The sequence below is a fragment of the Anomaloglossus baeobatrachus genome, chromosome 4, assembly GCF_048569485.1.
Source record: "Anomaloglossus baeobatrachus isolate aAnoBae1 chromosome 4, aAnoBae1.hap1, whole genome shotgun sequence".
In the NCBI taxonomy this organism is placed as follows: Eukaryota; Metazoa; Chordata; class Amphibia; order Anura; family Aromobatidae; genus Anomaloglossus; species Anomaloglossus baeobatrachus.
In genome coordinates, this window is record NC_134356.1 from 37,542,566 (window position 1) to 37,569,337 (window position 26,772).

At 40.6% G+C, this 26,772-nt stretch overlaps 1 protein-coding gene across 2 annotated transcripts in view; it reads right to left on the minus strand.

Moving 5' to 3' along the window:
- LOC142303107 (potassium voltage-gated channel subfamily A member 1-like) overlaps nucleotides 1–26,395 on the minus strand; it is a 154,471-nt gene extending 128,076 nt beyond the window's left edge. For both annotated transcript variants that reach the window (XM_075344247.1, XM_075344248.1), the window contains exon 1: nucleotides 22,741–26,395. In XM_075344247.1, coding sequence (XP_075200362.1) covers nucleotides 24,105–26,030 — 1,926 coding nt within the window. In that variant the 5' untranslated portion in view covers nucleotides 26,031–26,395 and the 3' untranslated portion in view covers nucleotides 22,741–24,104. The remainder of the gene's footprint in view (nucleotides 1–22,740) is intronic.
- Nucleotides 26,396–26,772: the final 377 nt, after the last annotated feature.

A 26,772-nucleotide genomic window follows, 5' to 3' on the forward strand; every position in this document is an offset into this window, starting at 1 on the left:
TCTGTCAGTCTCTGTCTGTCTGTCGGTCTTTGTCTGTCTGTTTCTTTCCTTGTCTGTCTCTATCAGTCTCCCCACCGACATCATATTACCTCACACATATGCTTCTTATACTATGAATGTCTTTCGATCCTATAACAACCAATCAGAGCTGCTATTAATAACCTGGAGCTCGCAGCTCCATTGACTTTAATGGAGGCAGGTTTTTTGAAGAGTAACTGTAAAGCACGGGGTTACATTTTCCCGTCAAAACATAGTCTATGACGTTCCCTGAGTTACATAGTGTCTGTGCATAAGCTGCTCCAATCAAGTTCCAAAGAAATTCAAGCTGTCCTGCAGGCTCAGGGGGCATCAGTATCAGCACCAACTATTCATCCACATTTGAATGAAATGAAACGCTATGGAGGAGACCCAGGAGGACCCCACTGCTGACACAGAGACATAAAAAAGGTAGACTGCAGTTCGTCAAAATTTACGCCAGTAACAAAAACCCTTCTGGAAAAGTGTCTCGTGGACAGATGAGACCAAGAGCTTTTTTGTAAAGCACATCATTCTACTGTTTACTGAAAACGGAATGAGGCCTACAAAGAAAAGAACACAGTACCATATGGTGGAGGATCAAAGTTGTTTTGGGGTTGTTTTGCTGCCTCTGGCACTGGGTTCCTTGACTGTGTGCAAGGAATCATAAAATCTGAAGATTACAAAAGGGTTTTGGGTCACAATGTAGTGCCGAGTGTCAGAAAGCTGGGTTTCTGTCCTACGTAATGGGTAGATACTTCAAGAAACCCCCTGAAATGGATCTAAACAAAGCGCTGGAGAGTTCTGAAGTGGAAGCAATGTGTCCGGATCTAAATACTATTGAAATTGCTGATGGGAGATATGGTGGATGTTATATATCGGGTATATTTACTATTGGATGTTATATATATTTATATATATATATATATATATATATATATATATATATATATATATATATATATATATATATACACAGTTAGGTCCAGAAATATTTGGACAGTGACACAAGTTTTGTTATTTTAGCTGTTTACAAAAACATGTTCAGAAATACAATTATATATATAATATGGGCTGAAAGTGCACACTCCCAGCTGCAGTATGAGAGTTTTCACATCCAAATCGAAGAAAGGGTTTAGGAATCATAGCTCTGTAATGCATAGCCTCCTCTTTTTCAAGGGACCAAAAGTAATTGGACAAGGGACTCTAAGGGCTGCAATTAACTCTGAAGGCGTCTCCCTCATTAACCTGTAATCAATGAAGTAGTTAAAAGGTCTGGGGTTGATTACAGGTGTGTGGTTTTGCATTTGGAAGCTGTTGCTGTGACCAGACAACATGCGGTCTAAGGAACTCTCAATTGAGGTGAAGCAGAACATCCTGAGGCTGAAAAAAAAGAATAAATCCATCAGAGAGATAGCAGACATGCTTGGAGTAGCAAAATCAACAGTCGGGTACATTCTGAGAAAAAAGGAATTGACTGGTGAGCTTGGGAACTCAAAAAGGCCTGGGCGTCCACGGATGACAACAGTGGTGGATGATCGCCGCATACTTTCTTTGGTGAAAAAGAACCCGTTCACAACATCAACTGAAGTCCAGAACACTCTCAGTGAAGTAGGTGTATCTGTCTCTAAGTCAACAGTAAAGAGAAGACTCCATGAAAGTAAATACAAAGGGTTCACATCTAGATGCAAACCATTCATCAATTCCAAAAATAGACAGGCCAGAGTTAAATTTGCTGAAAAACACCTCATGAAGCCAGCTCAGTTCTGGAAAAGTATTCTATGGACAGATGAGACCAAGATCAACCTGTACCAGAATGATGGGAAGAAAAAAGTTTGGAAAAGAAAGGGAACGGCACATGATCCAAGGCACACCACATCCTCTGTAAAACATGGTGGAGGCAACGTGATGGCATGGGCATGCATGGCTTTCAATGGCACTGGGTCACTTGTGTTTATTGATGACATAACAGCAGACAAGAGTAGCCGGATGAATTCTGAAGTGTACCGGGATATACTTTCAGCCCAGATTCAGCCAAATGCCGCAAAGTTGATCGGACGGCGCTTCATAGTACAGATGGACAATGACCCCAAGCATACAGCCAAAGCTACCCAGGAGTTCATGAGTGCAAAAAAGTGGAACATTCTGCAATGACCAAGTCAATCACCAGATCTTAACCCAATTGAGCATGCATTTCACTTGCTCAAATCCAGACTTAAGACGGAAAGACCCACAAACAAGCAAGACCTGAAGGCTGCGGCTGTAAAGGCCTGGCAAAGCATTAAGAAGGAGGAAACCCAGCGTTTGGTGATGTCCATGGGTTCCAGACTTAAGGCAGTGATTGCCTCCAAAGGATTCGCAACAAAATATTGAAAATAAAAATATTTTGTTTGGGTTTGGTTTATTTGTCCAATTACTTTTGACCTCCTAAAATGTGGAGTGTTTGTAAAGAAATGTGTACAATTCCTACAATTTCTATCAGATATTTTTGTTCAAACCTTGAAATGAAACGTTACAATCTGCACTTGAATTCTGTTGTAGAGGTTTCATTTCAAATCCAATGTGGTGGCATGCAGAGCCCAACTCGCCAAAATTGTGTCACTGTCCAAATATTTCTGGACCTAACTGTATATATATATATATATATATATATATATATATATATATATATGGTATATGTACTATTGGATGTAGCAAATAGGGTATATTTACTATTGGATATAGTATACTGTATAGGGTATATTTACTATTTAATGCTATATTTAGCCTATCTTTACTACTACTGGATGTTGTATATAGGGTATTTTTGCTGTTGGATGTTATATATAGCTGTTTAGGTTGGGTATATTTACTATTGGATGTTTTATGTAGGGTATATTTACTATTATTAAGATGTTATATATAGGGTATATTTACTATTGGATGTAAATTATAGGGTATATTTACTATTGGATGTTATATAGAGGGTATATTTACTATTGGATGTAAATTATAGGGTATATTTACTATTGGATGTTATATAGAGGGTATATTTACTATTGGATGTTATACAGAGGGTATATTTACTATTGGATGTAGTATATAGAGTAGATTTACTATTGGATGTTATATAGAGGGTATATTTACTGTTGGATGTAATATAGAGGGTATATTTACTATTGGATGTTATATATAGGGTATATTTACTAATGGATGTAAATTATAGGGTATATTTACTATTGGATGTTATATAGAGGGTATATTTACTATTGGATGTTATATAGAGGGTATATTTACTATTGGATGTAGTATATAGAGTAGATTTACTATTGGATGTTATATAGAGGGTATATTTACTGTTGGATGTAATATAGAGGGTATATTTACTATTGGATGTTATATATAGGGTATATTTACTATTGGATGTAATATATAGGGTATATTTACTATTAGATGTTATATACAGTATAGGGTATATTTACTATTGGATGTTATATATAGGGTAGATTTACTATTGGATGTTATATAGAGGGTATATTTACTATTGGATGTTATATAGAGGGTATATTTACTATTGGATGTAGTATATAGGGTAGATTTACTATTGGATGTTATATAGAGGGAATATTTACTATTGGATGTTATATAGAGAGTATATTTACTATTGGATGTTATATATAGGGTATATTTACTATTGGATGATATATAGGCTATATTTACTATTAGATGTTATATATAGGGTATATTTACCATTGGATGTTATATATAGGGTATATTTACTATTGGATGTTATATAGAGGGTATATTTACTATTGGATGTTATATAGAGGGTATATTTATAATTGGATGTAATATAGAGGGTATATTTACTATTGGATTTTATATATAGGGTAGATTTACTATAGGATGTTATATAGAGGGTATATTTACTATTGGATATAGTATACTGTATAGGGTATATTTACTATTTAATGCTATATTTAGCCTATCTTTACTACTACTGGATGTTGTATATAGGGTATATTTGCTGTTGGATGTTATATATAGCTGTTTAGGTTGGGTATATTTACTATTGGATGTGTTATGTAGGGTATATTTACTATTATTAAGATGTTATATATAGGGTATATTTACTATTGCATGTAAATTATAGGGTATATTTACTATTGGATGTTATATAGAGCGTATATTTACTATTGGATGTTATATATAGGGTATATTTACTAATGGATGTAAATTATAGGGTATATTTACTATTGGATGTTATATAGAGGGTATATTTACTATTGGATGTTATATAAAGGGTATATTTACTATTGGATGTAGTATATAGAGTAGATTTACTATTGGATGTTATATAGAGGGTATATTTACTGTTGGATGTAATATAGAGGGTATATTTACTATTGGATGTTATATATAGGGTATATTTACTATTGGATGTAATCTATAGGGTATATTTACTATTAGATGTTATATACAGTATAGAGTATATTTATTATTGGATGTTATATATAGGGTATATTTACTATTGGATGTTATATAGAGGGTATATTTACTATTGGATGTAGTATATAGGGTAGATTTAGTATTGGATGTTATATAGAGGGAATATTTACTATTGGATGTTATATAGAGAGTATATTTACTATTGGATGTTATATAGAGGGTATATTTACTATTGGATGTTATATATAGGGTATATTTACTATTGGATGTTATATAGGGTAGATTTACTATTGGATGTTATATATAGGGTATATTTACTATTGGATGCTATATATTGGGTACATTTACTATTGGATGTAATATAGAGGGTAGATTTACTATTGGATGTTATATATAGGGTAGATTTACTATTTGATTTTATATATAGGGTAGATTTACTATAGGATGTTATATAGAGGGTATATTTACTATTGGATGTTATATATAGGGTAGATTTACTATTGGATGTTATATACAGGGTATATTTACTATTAGATGTAGTATATAGGGTATATTTACTATTGGATGTTATATATAGGGTATATTTACTATTGGATGTTATATATAAGGTATATTTACTATTGGATGTAATATAGAGGGTATATTTACTATTGGATGTTATATATAGGGTATATTTACTATTATTAAGATGTTATACGGTATATAGAGTATATTTACTATTAGATGTAGTATATGGGGTATATTTACTATTGGATGTTTTCGATCATTACTGATGAGCCATGTTGGTTGTCGCCCACCGTTCCCCGCGCCGTGTCGCTGTCCCCCCTCAGCATATGTTACCACACAATTTAGACACGGCTCAGTATAAAATGGAACGAGGTTGACTTTCTGGGTCACTGTATGTATTTTTAGGTATAAATGCTCTTTTACTAAGTTATATAAGACTTAAAATGTTTGCTAATGTCATAATCCTGTAAGAATACTAATCTCCTCTAATGTGCATTTTTGAGTTTAGCTTCTTCTTAAAGGGAAATCAAAAATAAAAAAAAAGAGAGAGAGAATCTCCCATTTTAATTATTCACCGGGGAATCCTTCAGACTCCCTAATGAATAACTTATACAGGCTCCGAGCTGTGTAGGCCTTAATGAGTTCACATGGTTACCTAGCAACCAGCTCCACCTCAGAAGGTGACAACTCGTCTGTGGTCAATGGCTTCTTTTGTTTAAACTTCTTATATTATTTCTATGACTGATTCGGTCACCAAAAAATTAAATTCTGTCCTGAAAAGACTCGGAGGACTCGCTATACCTTAAATTTAGACCGAGAAAAGGGTTACAAAATAATAAAGGATAAATACTCATCGGTTCTTCACCCTCCTCATTGTCGTGTCGCCACAGCTCCCCACCAAGTCCCCCCTCCGCTCACTTCCGGATTTTCCGGCGCGAACTACGCCCCATGCATGTCATGCCATGTGCGACGCTCCAGGTGAAGCCTAGTCTAGTCAGCACCGGATGGTCCAAACCGAGGTGAAGAAGGACCGGACAGGGAGCGGTGTTGGAAGGACAGGGTCTAGGAAAAGTGAATATATTCCATAAATATTTTTAATCCCCTTCCTGAGCCTATTAAAAACCCCAGAAAATGGCGTTGAAATAGACAACAGTTTTGTACTAACTTCGCCAACTGCCATTTGGCTCTGTTCAGATTGCAGATTCGGACACTCCGCCCGATGGTTTCTCTGGTGTCTCCGATCAACACAGACAGACTTGAGCGTTGACCTGCTGTGTGCTGATTTATAGGCAGGCTAGCAAGAGTTAATTTCTGCTAGTCTGCTTGCTTCTTTAATCACATGTTGTGAGGAGACCTATCACATCTGCTCCCCTCCTATTTATGCTGGTGGAATCCTTCTACCCATGCCAGCTATAGTTTATTCTATGTGAGTCTGTAAGGTGTAGTGTCCCAGAATCTCAGGTGAAAGTTGTGATCAGTTGTGCTTATTGCTTGGAACGGTTGTGGCGTTTACTCCTGTTATTTTATTCTTCCTTCCTGCTCTTGTTTTTGCTCCTGAATCTCTTTTCATCTTTACCTTTGTGTGTGCGTGTTGTGTGACAAAATTTAGGTTTCCCTTGTCTGTCTTTATCTGTTGGTTTCTATACACTTCTGTCCTATCCCTCTCTGGAAGTAGGTGGAGGGGGAATCAGATCAGGATTGGAGAGGAAGGAGACTCAGGCATCTCAGCTATTAGGAGTATCCCTGAAATTAGGGATAGTATAGGGTCCCCTAATTTGAGGGAAAGCTTAGGAACCTTAGTTCCCCGCCGTCCCAAAGTCATCATTGAATCTAGAAAAATTTGCATTATGGTCAATCACAATTTTTTAGGGAGATTCAATACAAATGCAACTACTTATGAATATCTTCACTTATTTCAAGCTTCCACACTGGTATCCAAGTTACGATGGTGCAAGTTTTCACAGGACCCGGTCTATTGGCCATGTCTGGAATCTGGGGCTGTTAGTCAAGTGCCCTGAGAACCGCCTCCTACCTCCCGGCATCCCTGCTTCCTCTTTCAATTCGCCGGCCTAGAATGTTGTGCCAGGTTAGCTAATCAAAAGAAGAGCCGCGAATGATGGGAGAAAGGTGGCAGGTCTCATGTATCTCATCCGGCAGCCAAAGATTGCTGACAGGGATGATGTACCAGGTCCTGTGAATTTATTGGCACTAGTGATGAGCGAGCACTACCATGCTCAAATGCTCGGTATTCGAAACAAGCAGCTTGGACTCTCCGATGGGCTCAACTCCAGTACCGAGCATAATGGAAGTCATAGGGAAACTCAAGCATTTTTCCGGAAGATCTTCTGGAAAAAATGCTTGCGTTTCCAATTAATTTTCAATATACTCAGGTAGTCAATTTGTGCCCATCTGAGCATCCAACTGCTAGTTACGAGTACCGAGCACCCAAGCATGGTAGTGCTTACTCGTCACTAGTCACGAGTACCGAGCACCCGAGCATGGTAGTGCCCGCTCTTCACTAGTTACGAGTACCGAGCACCCGAGCATGGTAGTGCTTACTCGTCACTAGTTACGAGTACCGAGCACCTGAGCATGGTAGTGCTTACTCGTCACTAGTTACGAGTACCGAGCACCTGAGCATGGTAGTGCTTACTCGTCACTAGTCACGAGTACCGAGCACCCGAGCATGGTAGTGCCCGCTCTTCACTAGTTACGAGTACCGAGCACATGAGCATGGTAGTGCTTACTCGTCACTAGTTACGAGTACTGAGCACCCGAGCATGGTAGTGCTTACTCGTCACTAGTTACGAGTACCGAGCACCTGAGCATGGTAGTGCTTACTCGTCACTAGTTACGAGTACTGAGCACCCGAGCATGGTAGTGCTCGCTCTTCACTAGTTACGAGTACCGAGCACATGAGCATGGTAGTGCTCGCTCATCACTAATTATGAGTACCAAGCACCCAAGCATGGTAGTGCTCGCTCTTCACTAGTTACGAGTACCGAGCACCCGAGCATGGTAGTGCTCACTCATCACTAGTTACGAGTACCGAGCATGGTAGTGCTCGCTCATCACTAGTTACGAGTACTGAGCACCCGAGCATGGTACTGCTCGCTGATCACTAGTTACGAGTACCGAGCACCTGAGCATGGTAGTGCCCGCTCATCACTAGTTACGAGTACTGAGCACCCGAGGATGGTAGTGCCCACTCATCACTAATCATGAGTACCAAGTACCCGAGCATGGTAGTGCTGGCTCATCACTAATTATGAGTACCAAGCACCCGAGCATGGTAGTGCCTGCTCATCACTAGTTACAACTACTGAGCCAACAAGCATGGTAGTGCCCGCTCATCACTAATTATGAGTACTGAGCATGGTAGTGTCCACTCATCACTAGTTACGAGTACTGAGCACCCGAGCATGGCAGTGCCCACTCGTCATTAGTTACGAGTACCGAGCACCCGAGCATGGTAGTGCTCACTCATCACTAGTTACGAGTACCGAGCACCCGAGCATGGTAGTGCCCGCTCATCACTAGTTACGAGTACCGAGTACCTGAGCATGGTAGTGCCCACTCATCACTAATTAGCACTAATTCTAGTAATGATGTACCTCCAGAAAATGCCCTATTTCTTATACATTATCGGATGCAGCCACTTCCCTAAACATTCTCTCTCAGAACTGTTGATTTCCATTGTAACCAGCAGTGATGCTGTATACACCATATGAACGGATACACTTTGGCTTCTACAAACCACAGATTATTAAAAGGCAGGGAGTGTGCACACCCTTAACGACTTCTCCTTCTGAACACAAGTGGGTTAATTACCGTCTCAATTAATTGCACTAATTAACATCTGCACATACGGGAAATGCAGCCCTTGCCTGATAGGGTACTTGAAAAACTGAACCTGTTAAAATGCCTGTTGCAAAAATAGCGACGATTTCTTTAAACGAACGCTGTCATCAGGAAATAATCTATGGTTTAAATCAGGCTTTTGTGTTAAATATATAAAAATATATATATATATATATATATATATATATATATTCACACTGTATATATATATATATATATATATATTTTTATTTTTTTTGTTCTTTTCAATTAACAGTTTTTCCCCATAGCACAATATATACATTATATATATATATATATATATATATATATATATATATATATATACAAAGTGCACCTGCGCAGGACCTCAATGCCGGCGAGTGTGGATGACGTAGGACGCGTCATGTACCCAGGCTTCAGAAGAAGGAGGACAAAGATGGCTGAAAGAGGAGGCGCCGGTACCGGAGAACGGAGACACCCATCCAACCAGTCTGCACCGCCCCTTAGGTGAGTAATATAAAGGGATTTTTATGTTCTACACAGCGGCCTTGGCTCTTCTATACAACATGTTAGAATGCTGTATATAAGAGCCCACTGGTGGTGGCCGCAGCTTATAGGCCCCAAATCTGGTGTTAGGTTCCCTTTAAAGTCTAAAGGCCGCTTTACATGCTGCGATATCGCTACTGATATCGCTAGCGTGCGTACCCGCCCCCATCGGTTGTGCGACACGGGCAAATCGCTGCCCGTGGTGCACAACATCGCTCGGACCCGTCACACTACTTACCTGACTAGCGACGTCGCTGTGACCAGCGAACCGCCTCCTTTCTAAGGGGGCGGTTCGTTTGGCGTCACAGCAACGTCACTAAGCGGGCGCCCAATAGAAGCGGAGGGGCGGAGATGAGCGGGACGTAACATCCCGCCCACCTCCTTCCTTCCTCATTGCCTGCGGCCGCAGGTAAGGAGAGGTTCCTCGTTCCTGCAGTGTCACACATAGTGATGTGTGCTGCCGCAGGAATGACGAATAACATCGTACACGCAGCAGCAACGATAATTGGGAAGGGGGGGGCATGTCACCGATTAGCGATTTTGCACGTTTTTGCGACGATGCAAAATCGCTCATCGGTGTCACACGCAACGACATCGCTAAAGCGTCCGGATGTGCGTCACAAATTCCGTGACCCCAACGAGATCGATTGAGCGATGTCGTAGCGTGTAAAGCAGTTTTAAGAAAGCTGAGCAGAAAGTCTCCAAATCTTCCTCTAAGTCTCAAAAATCTTCAAAAACTTAGAGTTTGTGCACAGTTTCTGCTCCTAAAACTCAGTAAAAAGCTCATATGTATCTAATACCCTTTAGGAATAAAATGGAGCTACATGTTGTTTCACCAATTGACATCCAAAAACTTGATGGCTCATTCTACAAAAGGGTAAGTAGCAAACAATGATTCTTGTATTAAAAAAAAAATATAAAATATAAAAAATTTGAATCATACAGTTTTTCCTAATGAAAACTTAAAAAGAAATAAAATAAAAATCAACATACAGTGGATCCTTGGTTTAAAAATTTCTTGGTTTGAGAGCGTTTTGTAAGACAAGCAAAGCTTTTTAAAAATGTGTAACTTGGTTTAAGAGCAATGCTTTGCAAGAAGAGCAAATTCCCAACGTGTACACTTCTGGTTCTGTTCTTTCACCGCGCTCTGACCCAATTTGGAGGTAACTTTCTGTCCATATGTACTGTATACAGTATGCCATTGTACAGTACAGTATATATATGGCGCCCCTGACCTGGTCAGGCACCACTGAGTACTGCACCAATGCTGGGGGCAGTACAATACAGGTAATCCAGAAGGCTGACCGAGGTGTGACTACACAGGCGCATAGTAGTCAGGTGTCACACATCTACCTTTGGGAGGACCCCTGGGAAATCCGGGAGGTGGCCTCCATTTCCACTCAAGGGGTGTGGTAGAGAGCCTGGTTGCTAGGTGGCATAGGCAAGAACAGGAGAGGAGGAAGTAGTGAGCCAGTTAGTGAGTGCAGCTCAGGGGGAGCAGTCGCAGTAAGAGGACCCTGGAGCTGTTGCAGTCTAACAGCGTCCGCGCAGTGACTACCGACGGGGGAGATCGGTCACCTGGTAGTGCCACCCGAAATCCACCCAAGGCTAGACAGAGCAAAGGTGTGGCAGAGTAAGGGGACTGCCAGGGAGGTACCAGGCCCGCAAGGGTAACAGGTCCCAGTGCAGAGATAGATTCACCTTTCTTCTGCCAAACCTGCCTGAGGGGGCATTTCAGACCCCCAAGACAACACCACAGAGTCTGCAGCCACGTAGCAAAGAGAGGGCCCATAGTTCACAGGAGGCAAGCAGCCAGAGTGACCTGGTCCAGGCTACAAGCAAACGGGCCGAAACGAGGGGAGAACAGGCAGCAGCAACTTCCCTGGGTGACCCGCGTAGGGACTTCAAGTCGGGGTCACCACAAAAAGCACAAAGGGCTAAGGAAGGCGAGTTGGTAGTCACCCTCATCAGCCAGCCGGAAAGATACCTGGTTCCAGCCTGGTTTATCCCAGCTACGCCCGGGTTACTCACCCTGCCACCTAATGTGAGTAAAACCCCTGAAAGACATTCTGTTTGTGTTTGAGTCATTCTGCGCCTTGTGGTTCCACACACTTACACAGGGCTCTGGGGCTTGCCTCACTCTCAGGAGGCCACTACAACTGACTGCACCCGCCATCACCCCCTGGCATCCCTTAATCTGCAGTGGCGGTCACCCTGACCGCAGTACCAAGAGTGGCGTCACGAAAATCCTAAAGAGAAGGTTCCCTACCTGTGACCAGACTGTTCCTCCACGTGGAGTCCCTGAAGGTAATGGACCGACACAACACCTGTGGGGCTTCACATATACTATATAGCATTTCTATCAATTTGCATTTGTGGATACAGTATTGTACTTTCTTATTGATAACCAGTGCAGCACATTGCTTATACTGTGCCTGTCGCTCACCAACAATTCTATTAGAAGTTAATGTGCAGTTTAATTTGTTTTACATGTTTTTTACTGCACAGTACTTTGTATTAGTGACTGTAATAATTTTATATGAATAAAGTACATTATTTTGTATTAAAGTAATAAGTTTGTATAAATACAGTAAATATTTTTGGGTTGTGGAACGAATTGTCTGCGTTTCAATTATTTCCTATGGGAAAATTTGCTTTGATATAAGAGTAATTTGGTTTAAGAGCTCCCTCCCGCAACCAATTATGCTCGTAATCCAAGGTTCCACTGTAATTCGTATAAAGGAAAAATAAAATCTATCACGAAATTGATGATCAACCCATACTGTAAAGAAAAAAATCAAATCATTGGGAATTGCAAATTTTCGATTACTACCCCATTTCCCAAAGAAATACAATAAAAATTGTTTTTCAGCATTTAACTCTATTTCAATTTTTTTCCCATTTTACCGGAAATTCTATGTTAATTGTTTTCTGTCGACATAGCCGTGTGTTTTTTTTTTTTTGCGGGACTGGTTGTAATTTTGGATGACACCATTTATTTACTGGTGCCATAAAAAATTATAACCAGTCCCGCAAACAAAAAACATACGGCTATGTCGACAAAAAGGTAAAAAGACTTATGGCTCCTGGAAGAAGGGGAGAAAAAAAACCCCTGAAGTGTTGGCGGTATCATTAAGGGGCTGAGGAAGACAATAGGAAAATGATCATATGAATATCAAAGGGTTGGGTATTCTGAAATTTGGGCAATAGTTTCTAAGAGCCTTCATTTTTATTAACTTTTTTTTTGGGGGGGGGGGGGGAGGTATTCACTAAAAACTGACACATCATATTGGTCCCCTAATCCAATCTCACTGAGCTAGAGCTGTTTTGAAAACAGCAATGAAGAATTGGGCAAAAATTTCATCTTCTAGATATGCAAACCTGGTAGAGACATCCCCCAAATGACTTACCGCAGTAACTGCAGCTAAAGGTGATCCTACAAAGGAGAAGTTCATTAAAATGGCAAATACCTATAGCCACTGACTATAAAACTATAAAATTATAGTTTAGGAGATGAAAATCGATGTGAGATGGTTGCAAAATTAGGGTAAAATCCTACAAGTCATATTACCCATTTCTTTTGGTGCATAGACCACATGAACAATGGAGGCCTTCACATGAGCAAATCATATTTGTCCCCTAATCCAATCTCACTGAGCTAGAGCTCTTCTAAGAAGAGCAAAGAAGAATTGGGCAAAAATGTCATCCTCTAGATGTGCAAACCTGGTAGAGACATCCTTCAGATGACTCACCGCAGTACCTGCAGCTGAAGGTGATCCTACAAAGGAGAGGTTCCCTGAAAACTGACACATACCTATAGCCACTGACTATAAAATTATATTTTAGGAGATGGCAGTATGTGAAATTTATAAAGCCACGCCCCTTTTCTGCCAGACTAAACCCCATTTCTGCCCCATAATGTGTCTGCAGATGCTAGTGCTTGGCATCACGGCTATGAAAATTGGTGTTGGATACGTCAAGTTGGTTGCAAAATTAGGGTAATTCCGGCGTCACACGGTATGATATATCGGGCGATATGTCGTCGGGGTCACATCGTTAGTGACGTACATCCGGCATCGTTAGACATAGCGTGTGACAGCACTGAACGACTGTTAACGAGCAAAAATACTCACCTTATCGTTGCTCGTTGACACGTCGCTTATTTTCAAAAAAAATCGATCGTCCTTCTTTGCTCCGGTTGTTCATCGTTCCCGGGGCAGCACACATCGCTACGTGTGACACCCCGGGAACGATGAACACAGCTTACCTGTGTCCCGCCGGCAATGCGGAAGGAAGGAGGTGGGCGGGATGTTACGTCCCGCTCATCTCCGCCCCTCCGCTTCTATTGGCCGGCCGCTGTGTGACGTCGCTGTGACGCCGAACGTCCCTCCCCCTTGAATGTTCGCCGCCCACAGAGAGGTCACTCAGCAAGTAAGTGCGTGTGACAGGGGGTTAACGACTTTGTGCGCCACGGGCAACTAATTGCCCGTGACGCACAAACGACGGGGGCGGGTACGATCGCTCGTGCGATCGCACGATAGATCGTCCTGTGTGACACCGGCATAAAATCCCACAGGCCATATTACACATTTCTTTGGTGGACAATGGAGGCCTTCATGTGGACACATCACATTGGTTCCCTAATCCAATCTCACTGAGCTAGAGCTGTTTTGAAAAGAGCACAGAAGAATTGGGTGAAAATTTCAGCCTTTAGATGTTTAAAGCTGGTGGAAACAACCCCCAAAGACTCAACACAGTAACTGCAGCAAAAGGTGATCCTACAAAGCAGAGGTTCACTAAAAACTCACACATACCTATAGACACTGAGTATAACTGTGAAGAACTATCACTAGGTGTCACCAGAAGCAACTAGTGACGGGGAAGTCAAACAAACTGTAGATCAGGAGCCAGGAAGTCACGTGTGGAATACCCCTGTATGATGAAGCAAAGCCAAGATCAGAGCACAAGCCAGAGGTCAGAAGCCACAAAGTCACATGAGGAACACTGGGGAGAAGCAGAGCTGAGGTCAGGGTACAAGCCGGAGGTCAGAAGCCAGGAAGTCACATAAGGTAAACTGGGGAAAAGCAGAGCCAAGGTCAGGGTACAAGCTGGAGGTCAGGAGCCGGGGAACAAGTCAGAGTCAGGGACATGGGAGGAGAGGGGTAACAACAAGTCCAGGGTAGGAGGACAAGATCAAAGTACAAACAGAAGCCAGAGCACTTACTGCAGGCTTCAACTACAACTGGCGGCATTCCGGGTGAGGTTGCTTCCTAATGAAGCAGAGCAATCACCCGGAACGAGGCACTTAGAGACAGGTCCCTCCCAACACCAGCGCAGGAACTGAGGACGGGAAACCATCCATCCACTGGTGCAAAATACAAAACAGAACACCGGCTCTGCTGGAGAGCAGAGCACCACAGATCAGAACCATGATAATAACATTATATTTTAGGAGATGGCAGTATGTAAAATCTATAAAGCCATGCAATTTTTCTGGCAGACTGAACCCCATTGTTGCCCCATAATGTGCCGGAAGATGCTGGTGCTTGGCATCACAGCTATGAAAAACGTTGTTGGATCTATCAAGATGGTTGCAAAATTAGGGTAACACATCTAATTACACATTTATTTTGGCGCATAGTAGAGATCATATGGCCAATGGAGGCTTTTACGTGAACACATCACATTGGTTCTCAAAGCCAATCTCACTGAGCTTGAACTGTTTTGGAAAGTGCAAAGAAGAATGGGCAAAAATTTCAGATGTCTAAAGCTGGTGGAGACATCCCCCAAATGACTCACCGCAGTAACTGCAGCTAAAGGTGATCCTATAAAGGAGGGGTTTACTACACATACCTATAGCCACTGAGTATAACTGTGACGAACTACCACTAGGTGTTACCAGAAGCAACTAGTGATGGGGAAGCCAAACAAACTTGAGATCAGGAGCCAGGAGGTCACGTGTGGAATACAGGGATGAAGCAAAGCCGAGATCAGAGCACAAGCCAGAGGTCAGAATACAGGAAGTCACGTAAGGAACACTGGGGAGAAGCAGAGCCGAGGTCAGGATACAAGCCGGAGGTCAGAAGCCATGAAAACATGTAAGATAAATTGGGGAAAAGAGGAGCCGAGGTGAGGGTACAAGCCAGAGGTCAGAATCCAGGAAGTCATGTAAGGAACACTGGGGAGAAGCAGAGTCGAGGTCAGGATACAAGTCGGAGGTCATAAGCCAGGAAGTCATGTAAGGTAAACTGGGGAAAAGAGGAGCCAAGGTCAGGGTACAAGCTGGAGATCAGAAGCCAGGAAATCACGTAAGGAACACTGAGGAGAAACAGAGCCGAGGTCAGGATATAAGCCAGAGATCAGAAGCCAGAAAGTCTTGTAAGGTAAACAAGTATTGACTCAGGGGGCTAAATACAAATGCACATCACAATAATCAATTTATATTTTGAAATTTAAAGAAAACTATAAATCATTTCCTTTACACGTCACAAATACTTGCTATTTTATGTTGATACATCACATACAATCCCAACAAGTTGTGGGTGTAACGTGAAATAATGTAGAAATGTTCACAGTGTATGAATACTTTTGCAAGGCACTGTATATATCTATACACAGACATGCAGTACATAGAAAGAAGTGTTTTTCCGTCGTTGCAATGCCCTGATGCGATGTCACACGGCGGTGTTGTGCCCGATGCACCTGTCTTTCCATACTGTGCGACTCAATAATTAGCCACCTGCCTTCATGACTACGCTACAAAAGCAAGATATTAAAGCAAGCGAATGCGGGAAAATATTAGGAAGTGTGCTCTGTGTGATACATTGCCACATTAAAGGGGACATGTCACCAGGAAGTATGATCAGAAAAAAGAACAGTGCCCCCATCTATGCACAGGTCATTTGTGGTATTGCAGGTCAACCTTATACAGTTCAATGGAGCTGAGTTGCAATACCGGGCACAATCCATGGACCGTTGTAAGCCATGTTTTATTTTAGGGGGGATTCAATTACTTAGCTCCCCATAGCCAAGCACCAGTAGTCAGCCATTGTTAGGGCTGCCCACAAATGGTCAATTAATGGTCTATTTATCAGCGTCGTTACATAGAAAACACCATTTGAGTCCTCGCCATACATTATGGCCGCAGTCCCATGGCACTAATAGACATGGCCTGATAAATACATTGCACACATCGCATATGGTGCCGGATTACATCCCGGGAACAGATTAGACCACTGCAATGCAATGTCACAATGATTTGTTTCCGCAGCCGTCCGTCTATATAACCCAACGCACTGTTGTCACTGGTTATAATTCCCTCCAGTCATCACTGGGTTTATTAAAGTAGACAGCAGCATATAGGCAAAAGTGGGGGAGGGGGGATTATAGGAGCAAGAAAGAAGAATATCAAGAAAGATTAGAGGAAATAAGTCACAATGCTATCTGATGATACATAGATAGATAGATAGATAGATAGATAGATAGATAGATAGATAGATAGATAGATAGATAGATAGATAGAGGGATAGATAGATAGATAGATAGATAGATAGAGGGATAGATAGAGGGATAGATAGATAGATAGATACATAGATAGATAGATAGATAGATAGATAGATAGATAGATAGATAGATAGATAGATAGATAGATAGATAGAGGGATAGATAGATAGATAGATAGATAGATAGATAGATAGATAGATAGATAGATAGATAGATAGATAGATAGAGGGATAGACAGATAGATAGATAGAGGGATAGATAGATAGATAGATAGAGGGATAGATAGATAGATAGATAGATAGATAGATAGATAGAGGGATAGATAGATAGATAGATAGATAGATAGATAGATAGATAGATAGATAGATAGATAGAGGGATAGATAGATAGATAGATAGATAGATAGATAGATAGATAGATAGATAGATAGAGGGATAGATAGATAGATAGATAGATAGATAGATAGATAGATAGATAGATAGATAGATAGATAGATAGATAGATAGAGGGATAGATAGATAGATAGATACATAGATAGATAGATAGATAGATAGATAGATAGATAGATAGATAGATAGATAGATAGATAGAGGGATAGATAGATAGATAGATAGATAGATAGATAGATAGATAGATAGATAGATAGATAGAGGGATAGATAGATAGATAGATAGATAGATAGATAGATAGATAGATAGATAGAGGGATAGACAGATAGATAGAGGGATAGATAGATAGATAGATAGAGGGATAGATAGATAGATAGATAGATAGATAGATAGATAGATAGATAGATAGAGGGATAGATAGATAGATAGATAGATAGATAGAGGGATAGATAGATAGATAGATAGATAGATAGATAGATAGATAGATAGATAGAGGGATAGATAGATAGATAGAGGGATAGATAGATAGATAGATAGATAGATAGATAGATAGATAGATAGATAGAGGGATAGATAGATAGATAGAGGGATGTAGATAGATAGATAGATAGAGGGATAGATAGAGGGATAGATAGATAGATAGATAGATAGAGGGATAGATAGAGGGATAGATAGATAGATAGATAGAGGGATAGATAGATAGATAGATAGATAGATAGATAGAGGGATAGATAGAGAGATAGATAGATAGATAGATAGATAGAGGGATAGATAGATAGATAGATAGATAGAGGGATAGATAGAGGGATAGATAGATAGATAGATAGATAGATAGATAGACAGATAGAGGGGTAGATAGATAGATAGATAGATAGATAGAGGGATAGATAGATAGAGGGATAGATAGAGGGATAGATAGATAGATAGGTAGATAGATAGATAGAGGGATAGATAGAGGGATAGATAGATACATAGATAAATAGATAGATAGATAGATAGATAGATAGATAGAGGGATAGATAGATAGAGGGATAGATAGATAGATAGATAGATAGGTAGATAGATAGATAGATAGATAGATAGATAGAGGGATAGATAGAGGGATAGATAGATAGAGGGATAGATGGATAGATAGATAGATAGGTAGATAGATAGATAGATAGATAGATAGAGGGATAGATAGAGGGATAGATAGATAGAGGGATAGATGGATAGATAGATAGATAGGTAGATAGATAGATAGGTAGATAGATAGAGGGATAGATAGATAGATAGAGGGATAGATAGATAGATAGATAGATAGATAGATAGATAGATAGATAGATAGACAGATAGAGGGATAGATAGAGGGATAGATAGAGGGATAGATAGATAGAGGGATAGATGGATAGATAGATAGATAGATAGATAGGTAGATAGATAGATAGATAGCTAGATAGAGGGATAGATAGATAGATAGATAGACAGATAGAGGGATAGATAAATAGATAGATAGATAGATAGATAGATAGATAGATAGATAGATAGATAGATAGAGGGATAGATAGATAGATAGATAGACAGACAGATAGATAGATAGATAGATAGATAGATAGATAGATAGATAGAGGCATAGATATATGGATGGATAGATAGATTTTTTTTCCTCATTAATGTACACTCTGCCCCCATCCCCCATCTTGACAGCAATAAAACAGAAATGTAGACATTTTTGCAAATTTTTTAAATAAGAAAAACTGAAATATCGCGTGGTCATAAGTATTTACACCCTTTGCTCAGACACTCATATTTAGATCACATGCTGTCCATTTCCTTGTGATCCTCCTTGAGATGGTTCTACTCCTTCATTGGAGTCCAGCTGTGTTTAATTATCCTGATAGGACTCGATTTGGAAAGGCGCACACCTGTCTATATAAGACCTCACAGCTCACACTGCATGTCACACCAAATGAGGATCATGAGATCAAAGGAACTGGCCAAGGAGCTCAGAGACAGAATTGTGACCAGGCACAGATCTGGCCAAGGTTACAAAAGAATCTCTGCAGTACTCAAAGTTCCTAAGAGCACAGTGGCCTCCATAATTCCTAAATGGAAGAAATTCGGGACCCCAGATCTCTTCCTAGACCTGGCCGTCCAGCCAAACTGAACAATCGTGGGAGAATATCCTTGGTGAGAGGTAAGAGGACCCCCAAGATCACTGTCGCTGAGCTCCAGAGATGCAGTAGGGAGATGGGAGAAAGTTCCACAAAGTCAACTATCTCTGCAGTCCTCCACCAGTCGGGCCTTTATGGCAGAGTGGCCCGATGGAAGCCTTTCCTCACTGCAAGACATATGAAAGCCGCATAGAGTTTGCAAAATAACACATGAAGGACTCCCAGACTATGGGAAATAAGATTCTCTGGTCTGATGAGACGAAGATAGAACTTTTTGGTGATAATTCTAAGCGGTATGTGTGGAGAAAACCAGGCACTGCTCATCACCTGCCCAATACAATCCCAACAGTGAAACATGGTGGTGGCAGCATCATGCTATGGGGGTGTTTTTCAGCTGCAGGGACAGGACGACTGGTTACAATTGAAGGAAAGATGAATGTGGCCAAGTACAGAGATATCCTGGAAGAAAACCTCTTCCAGAGTGCTCTGGACCTCAGACTTGGCCGAAGGTTCACCTTCCAACAAGACAATGACCCTAAGCACACAGCTAAAATAACAAAGGAGTGGCTTCAGAACAACTCTGTGACCATTCTTGAACTGCCCAGTCAGAGCCCTGACCTAAACCCAATTGAGCATCTCTGGAGAGTCCTGAAAATGGCGTCCACCAACATTCACCATCCAACCTGAGGGAACTGGAGAGGATCTGCAAGGAAGACTGGCCAAGCATCCCCAAATCCAGGGGTGAAAAACTTGTTGCATCATTCCCAAGAAGACTCATGGCTGTACTAGCTCAAAAGGGTGCATAAATCATCGACATTCTGTATATTCCAGGTTTATGTGTCCATGGTAACAAAACTGATGGAAACTTCTTCGTTGCTTAGAAAATGTGTCAGGAACACGATGTGCTTCCACATTATTATTGTCACCACAAAATAGAGAGTTTATGGGAAAATTGAGAAAAACTAAAAATGATACAGAACAATAAGAACTGAATTGGACACAGCCGTTACTGACCAGTAATGATATAAAATTTTGGAAAAGGGGGAGCTCTAAAAGCCTCTGTATCATTCACGTTGTGATAGACAGATAAATGAGATAGAAAATAAGTCCTAGTAGGATTTTTGGGGCTTTTTTTGAGTATTCTTAAGTTTTATGTCCTACTCCAAAAATAAGCCCAAGTTGAAATTCCATAAGTAAGTGTCCAAGCAGCTAATAAAAAAGTTATAGAATACAGCAAGACTCTTCATCAAAGAAAGCAGAAACCTCCAAAAGAAAGCAGACAGCTCCTCCCAAAAAAAAAAAAAAAGACATGCACTCACCACACCACAAACAATTACAGTTTGCAAGTGCTAATGGTGGATGGGCTCTCACACAGAGATTCGGCATCACTGTCAGGTCCCTCCCTTGCACTGCAGCTCTCACAAACAGATCGGGTACCAGTATGACTCCGTGTGACTGATACTGCTTCCAATCACCAGGGGGAGCCACCGCTGCAGAATGCAGGGGGACCTGACAGCGATGCAGATTTGTATGTGAGAGCCCATTCACTTCCAACTCTAATTGTTTGGGGTCTGGTAAGTGCGATTCTTTTAGGGGGTGTCTGCTTTCTTTTGGGGGTAATAATACACAGAGAATAATACATGTAAGCAGGTAATTTAAACCTTTGTAAATATGGTCTGTGCCCACCACTATAGGACGGGTTCTGCACCACGGGAATAGCAGATCAGATACGAAAATGTGCATCTGACCCAGTAATAGGATAACACAAAATGTGGATGTTCCAGAATGTGATGATTATTAGATTTGAAGAAATGTTGATTTTTTTTTTTGTTCAACAATAAATGTGGATGGGAAAATATAAGACGTCCCCTGAAAATAAGTCCTAGAGCAAAAAATTAATATAAAACAGTGTCTTATTTTTGGGAAAACACGGTAGGTAGATGGATAGATAGATAGATAGATAGATAGATGGATAGATAGATAGATAGATAGATAGATAGAGGGATAGATAGATAGATAGATAGATAGATAGATAGATAGATAGAGGGATAGATAGATAGATAGAGGGATAGATAGATAGATAGATAGAGAGATAGATAGATAGAGGGATAGATAGATAGAGGGATAGATAGATAGAGGGATAGATAGAGAGATAGATAGATAGATAGATAGAGGGATAGATAGATAGATAGATAGATAGATAGATAGATAGATGGATAGGTAGATAGAGGGATAGATAAATAAATAGATAGATAGATAGAGGGATAGACAGATAGAGGGATAGATAGATAGATAGAGGGATAGATAGAGAGATAGATGGATAGATAGATAGATAGATAAGGGTCGATAGATAGATAGAGGGATAGATAGATAGATAGATAGATAAGGGTCGATAGATAGATAGATAGAGGGATAGATAGATAGATGGATAGATAGATAGAGGGATAGATAAATAAATAGATAGATAGATAGATAGATAATGAGATAGATAGATAGATAGAGGGATAGATAGAGGGATAGATAGATAGATAGATAGATAGATAGATAGATAGATAGATAGATAAGGGTCGATAGATAGATAGATAGATAGATAGATAGAGGGATAGATAGATAGATAGAGGGATAGATAGATAGATAGATAGATAAGGGTCGATAGATAGATAGATAGAGGGATAGATAGATAGATAAAGATAGATAGATAGATAGAGGGATAGATAGATAGATAAGGATAGATAGAGGGATAGATAGATAGATAGATAGATAGATAAGGATTGATAGATAGATAGATAAGGATAGATAGATAGATAGAGAGATAGATAAGGATAGATAGATAGATAGATAAGGATAGATAGATAGATAGATAGAGAGATAGATAGATAAGGATAGATAGATAGATAGAGAGATAGATAAGGATAGATAGATAGATAGATTTTTTTTTTTTTAGGAAATAGAGCAGACACACAGTGTTGGTAGCCCGGTCAGGTTTAGACTCCATGCAGCTGTAGGCCCTCGGAGTAGATCTGCCCTCACCACATGCTTTGCGCTTTGTGCTCCTGCCCCTCCTGTACTATTTTTACATTTGCTACAGGGAAAAAAAAAAAGAAGAAGAAATGAAGCTCCAACAAAACAAACAGAAATAAGCCAAAAATGTCCGCTTAATGCATTTTTATATATGTGACCTAATGACCATTTCTGGTCCATCTTCAACCATGGGGTCACCACCCATATACCAGGCTGGGTCATCACAACTGCCATACACAACCATGTAACACAGGTCAGAACCAATTCATATATAAAATACAGAATAAAAATCAGTTAGAAAATAAGGATTAGAAGAGTAAAAACCATGAACCCACCTGTCATCTCACATCTCAAGTCTTCTTGGCAGGCTCCTCTACTCAGTCTTGATTCAAGTTGGGTTGGGTTCTCTTCCAGATCTTTGCAGGTCGGAAGGCTATAGCAGCTCTCTTGGATCTTTGTGGATAAACTCATTCCATTGGTCTAGAAGATTATTTTTCTTTGTTTCCACCCAAGGAAAAAGTTTTTATAATCACTGAGGAAGGAGATCTTGGGTCTTGAAGCTTAAAGGGTTACGTTGAGATGAGTTCAAACCACCCAACCCCCTCCTTTACTATCCCTTCCATACTTCTCCACATCGAAAGTAATGGAACTGAGGAAGATGTCAAGTGCAAAATGATGTTCTCTTTACTTTATGTGTATGACACAAAAATAATAAGAGGGATTTGATCCATGGACCAAGCTGAGCATCTGTTCACCATAAATTACCCAGCGCAGACTATGGGAAGGTTGACGTAGACCATTGCTTCTGTATTTGGTTGTAGGCTATAGACTTGGATTTTTTTAATTTATTTTCTTTGTGTCTCGAAAACTTAAAAAAATATTATTAAAAATTTTTTAGATTTTTTTGGAATTTTTTGAATATTTTTTAAACATTGGGTGCATTAAATTTTGAGGGGGAAGAAAAAAAAATCCCCTATTTTTTTTTTTATAAAAGAGATTAGGTAGCGTTACAATTTTAGTAAACTTTTTTTTTGTAAAGAAATAAATCTACATCAATTAATAAATTAAGGCTCACAAATATATATATATATTTATATATAACCGTACAATATTTTTCCAAAATAATAATAAAAAAAAATTTCCTGCTAAATTCAAGAGCACCAAATGCACTGCACGTACTAAATGGACCATAACTTTGTTCACGACAGCTGTAGGTACTTTTTTTTAAAAATTTTTTAGCATTATTTTTTTACCTCGGTGATGAAAATTTCACAAAATATAAATTAAATATATATTTTAAAAATTAAATTATGTCCAATAAATATTTATACGATAAATTTTTCATTTTTTTAAATTATTACCTATCCAAAAAAAGTTCTTTGTTCCCTGCAACAATGTTGCAATTTGACTTTAAAAAATATTTATTTTTTTATATTCCAAGGAGGGGGGGGATCACTTCAACAATTAATAAGTTATAAAATAGATCAGTGACTTGAAATACTGCAAAAAATTAGTAACAAAAAAAAAAAGTATCTCCAACAGCAAATACTGTCCAGGTGCTACCTAGAGACGACAAAATTCTCTATTGTAAAACGTATCCTTAGAAAAAAAAACAAAAAAAATCCCTTGTTCCATTGTGATTTTTGTAGGTTTTTTTTGGGGGGCTGCGTTGGTTGATGATGATGTCTAATGGGGGAACTTAAAGGTCTGTTTCCCTGTTTGTATCCAGACACAGAGCATACAAAGACTTTCTAAGGTCCACATTACTCTTGGCTTTGAGGTTAGTCTTCTCTAAGGTACCAGTTCCATTGTTGATGCCCTCAACATTTTCCAAGTGAACTACAGACTTGTTGAGTGAAGATTTGCTAGGACTCCTCTTAAGATCTCCAGCACAACTACCCTGAGCACTACTAGGTTCCTCCTTTAAAATCACCTGCTCATCATGGTCAGTCTCTCTATGGTAGAAGTAATTGAAATTCGAGACAATGACAGGGACAGGTAAAGCAATGGTGAGTACTCCAGCAATGGCACACAAGGAACCCACAATTTTGCCCCCAACAGTCACCGGCCTCATATCTCCATAGCCCACCGTGGTCATTGTAACCACAGCCCACCAAAAAGCATCAGGAATACTAGAGAAATGAGATTCTGGATCATCAGCTTCTGCAAAGTAGACAGCACTGGAAAACAGTATAACTCCAATGAAGAGGAAAAATATTAGTAACCCCAGTTCTCTCATACTGGCCTTCAAAGTCTGCCCCAAGATCTGCAGTCCTTTAGAATGCCTGGACAACTTGAATATCCTGAAGACCCTTACCAACCGGATGACCCTCAAGATGGCCAAAGACATGGCCTGCTGTCCATTGTTAGTCTGTTGCTCAGCCAGCTCTGTGCCAAGGGTTATAAAATAAGGGATGATGGCCACAATGTCAATGATATTCATGATGTTCTTGGAGAACTCAGATTTGCTGGGGCAAGCAAAGAACCTGACCAGTAATTCAAAGGTGAACCATATCACACAGGTTGTCTCTATGATGAAGAAGGGATCTGTCAGTCCACTGGGGGGAGTAGGCTGTTGGGTGTCGTTCAGCACCGTGGACAGTGTTGGGTGCAGCTCACTCTCATCCCTGAACTCTGGTAGGGTCTCCAGGCAAAAGGTGATGATAGAAATGAGAATGACAAGCACACTAACTATGGCAATACCTCTGGCAGAACTAGAACTTTCTGGATACTCAAAAATAAGCCATACCTGGCGCTGGAACTCATTCCTTGGAAGAGGTTTCTCCTCGTCTTTAAGGAAGCCTTCATCTTCTCTGAACCTCTCCATGGCTTCCTCACCCAACTCGTAGAAACGAATTTCATCTGCAAAAACATCAATGGAAACGTTGACTGGTCGCCTGATTTTGCCACCAGACTGGTAGAAGTAGAGGATACCATCAAAGCTGGGTCTGTTACGATCAAAGAAGTATTCATTCCTCAAAGGGTCAAAGAACCTCATCCTTTTCTCAGGATCACCCAACAAAGTGTCTGGAAACTGGTTAAGTGTGGACAGTTGGGTCTCAAACCTCAAGCCAGCGATGTTGATGATGACCCTTTGGTTATTTTCGTGGTCCATGATACCCAAGTCAAAGTGGTGGTCCTCCTCCTCCTCTGGCAGGTTGTGGTGGTGGTGGTGGTGGTGGGCATGGGGTTCTTCCTCTTCATCCAACCTGATCACCGTGTCTATGTCACAGTCCTTGATGTTACTGCCAGGATAACTCATGATCATGTTGTTGCTTTGCAAGCGATCGCCCACACCTCCTCCTCCACATCCACCTCCACCACCACCACCACCTCCTCCTCCTGCCTGCCCGGTCCCTGGTGGTTGATATAGCTGCTGCTGCTTCTGAAGATGATGATGTTGTTGTGGTCGTTGCTGGCAGCTTTCCCCACCGACTTCTTCTCTCCCTTGACTGTAATCATTCAGCCAAGATGGTGCCCTGGGGATTTGCAGCAGATCCCTCCTGTTTGCTGTGCTGCCTGGCATGGTGGTGGTGGTGGTTGTGGCTCCTCCATCCTCTGCTGCTGTGCTGCCAGCTACAGCTGGGGCTCCACCGTTCTCCCAACTCACCAAAGCAATCTCCATTCTTCAAACATGAAATATTCATCAGCCCCAATCATTCTGCAGGATGTCACAGAAGATCCTCCTCCCCTCCCTGAGATACAGACACAGAAGGGGTGGTGGAGGGGAAGGGGTGCAATGGGAATTAGTGCTGGATCATCTCCAAAAAAAAAAATATATATACTGAATATATATATGCAAGAGAGTGGAAGCAGAGCAGACCTCTGTGCACACAATAACACAAGGAGAGGGAACCCAGATGAGAGACCAATCATTAATCCTGACGTCAAAGATGCTGCTTTCCTCCATCCATAGTTACCAAGCTTCTCTATGAAGCAGATGCCTGGCTTTCCAGAGAGCAATCTGTTCCTGTCTCTCTCCCTCTCTATCCTCCAAGCTGTGTATTAATCTAACCTGAGGGAGGGGGCACCACAGAGACCCCCCAGGAACTGATGATTGACAGCTCATGGGCACTTCTGTGCAACAGGCTGCTGGTGACAGGTACCAGACATATCTATATATACATCTTCTGGGCTGCTTTTATGGTGGAGGGGTGGGGGGGGGGGGGTTATTTTAAGCTGACTCTATGTCACACAGCCTCACAGTGGTTAATGCTGCCTTTTCTGTGAAAAAAGAGAAGGGGGAGGAGGAGGAGGAGATGGAATTGTATCTCACAGTGGACTGTTGCGAAATGTGCAACTGGCAGCTTCACCCACAAGTGCTGGGATCCAGGGGCTTCACCCACAAGTGCTGGGATCCAGGGGCT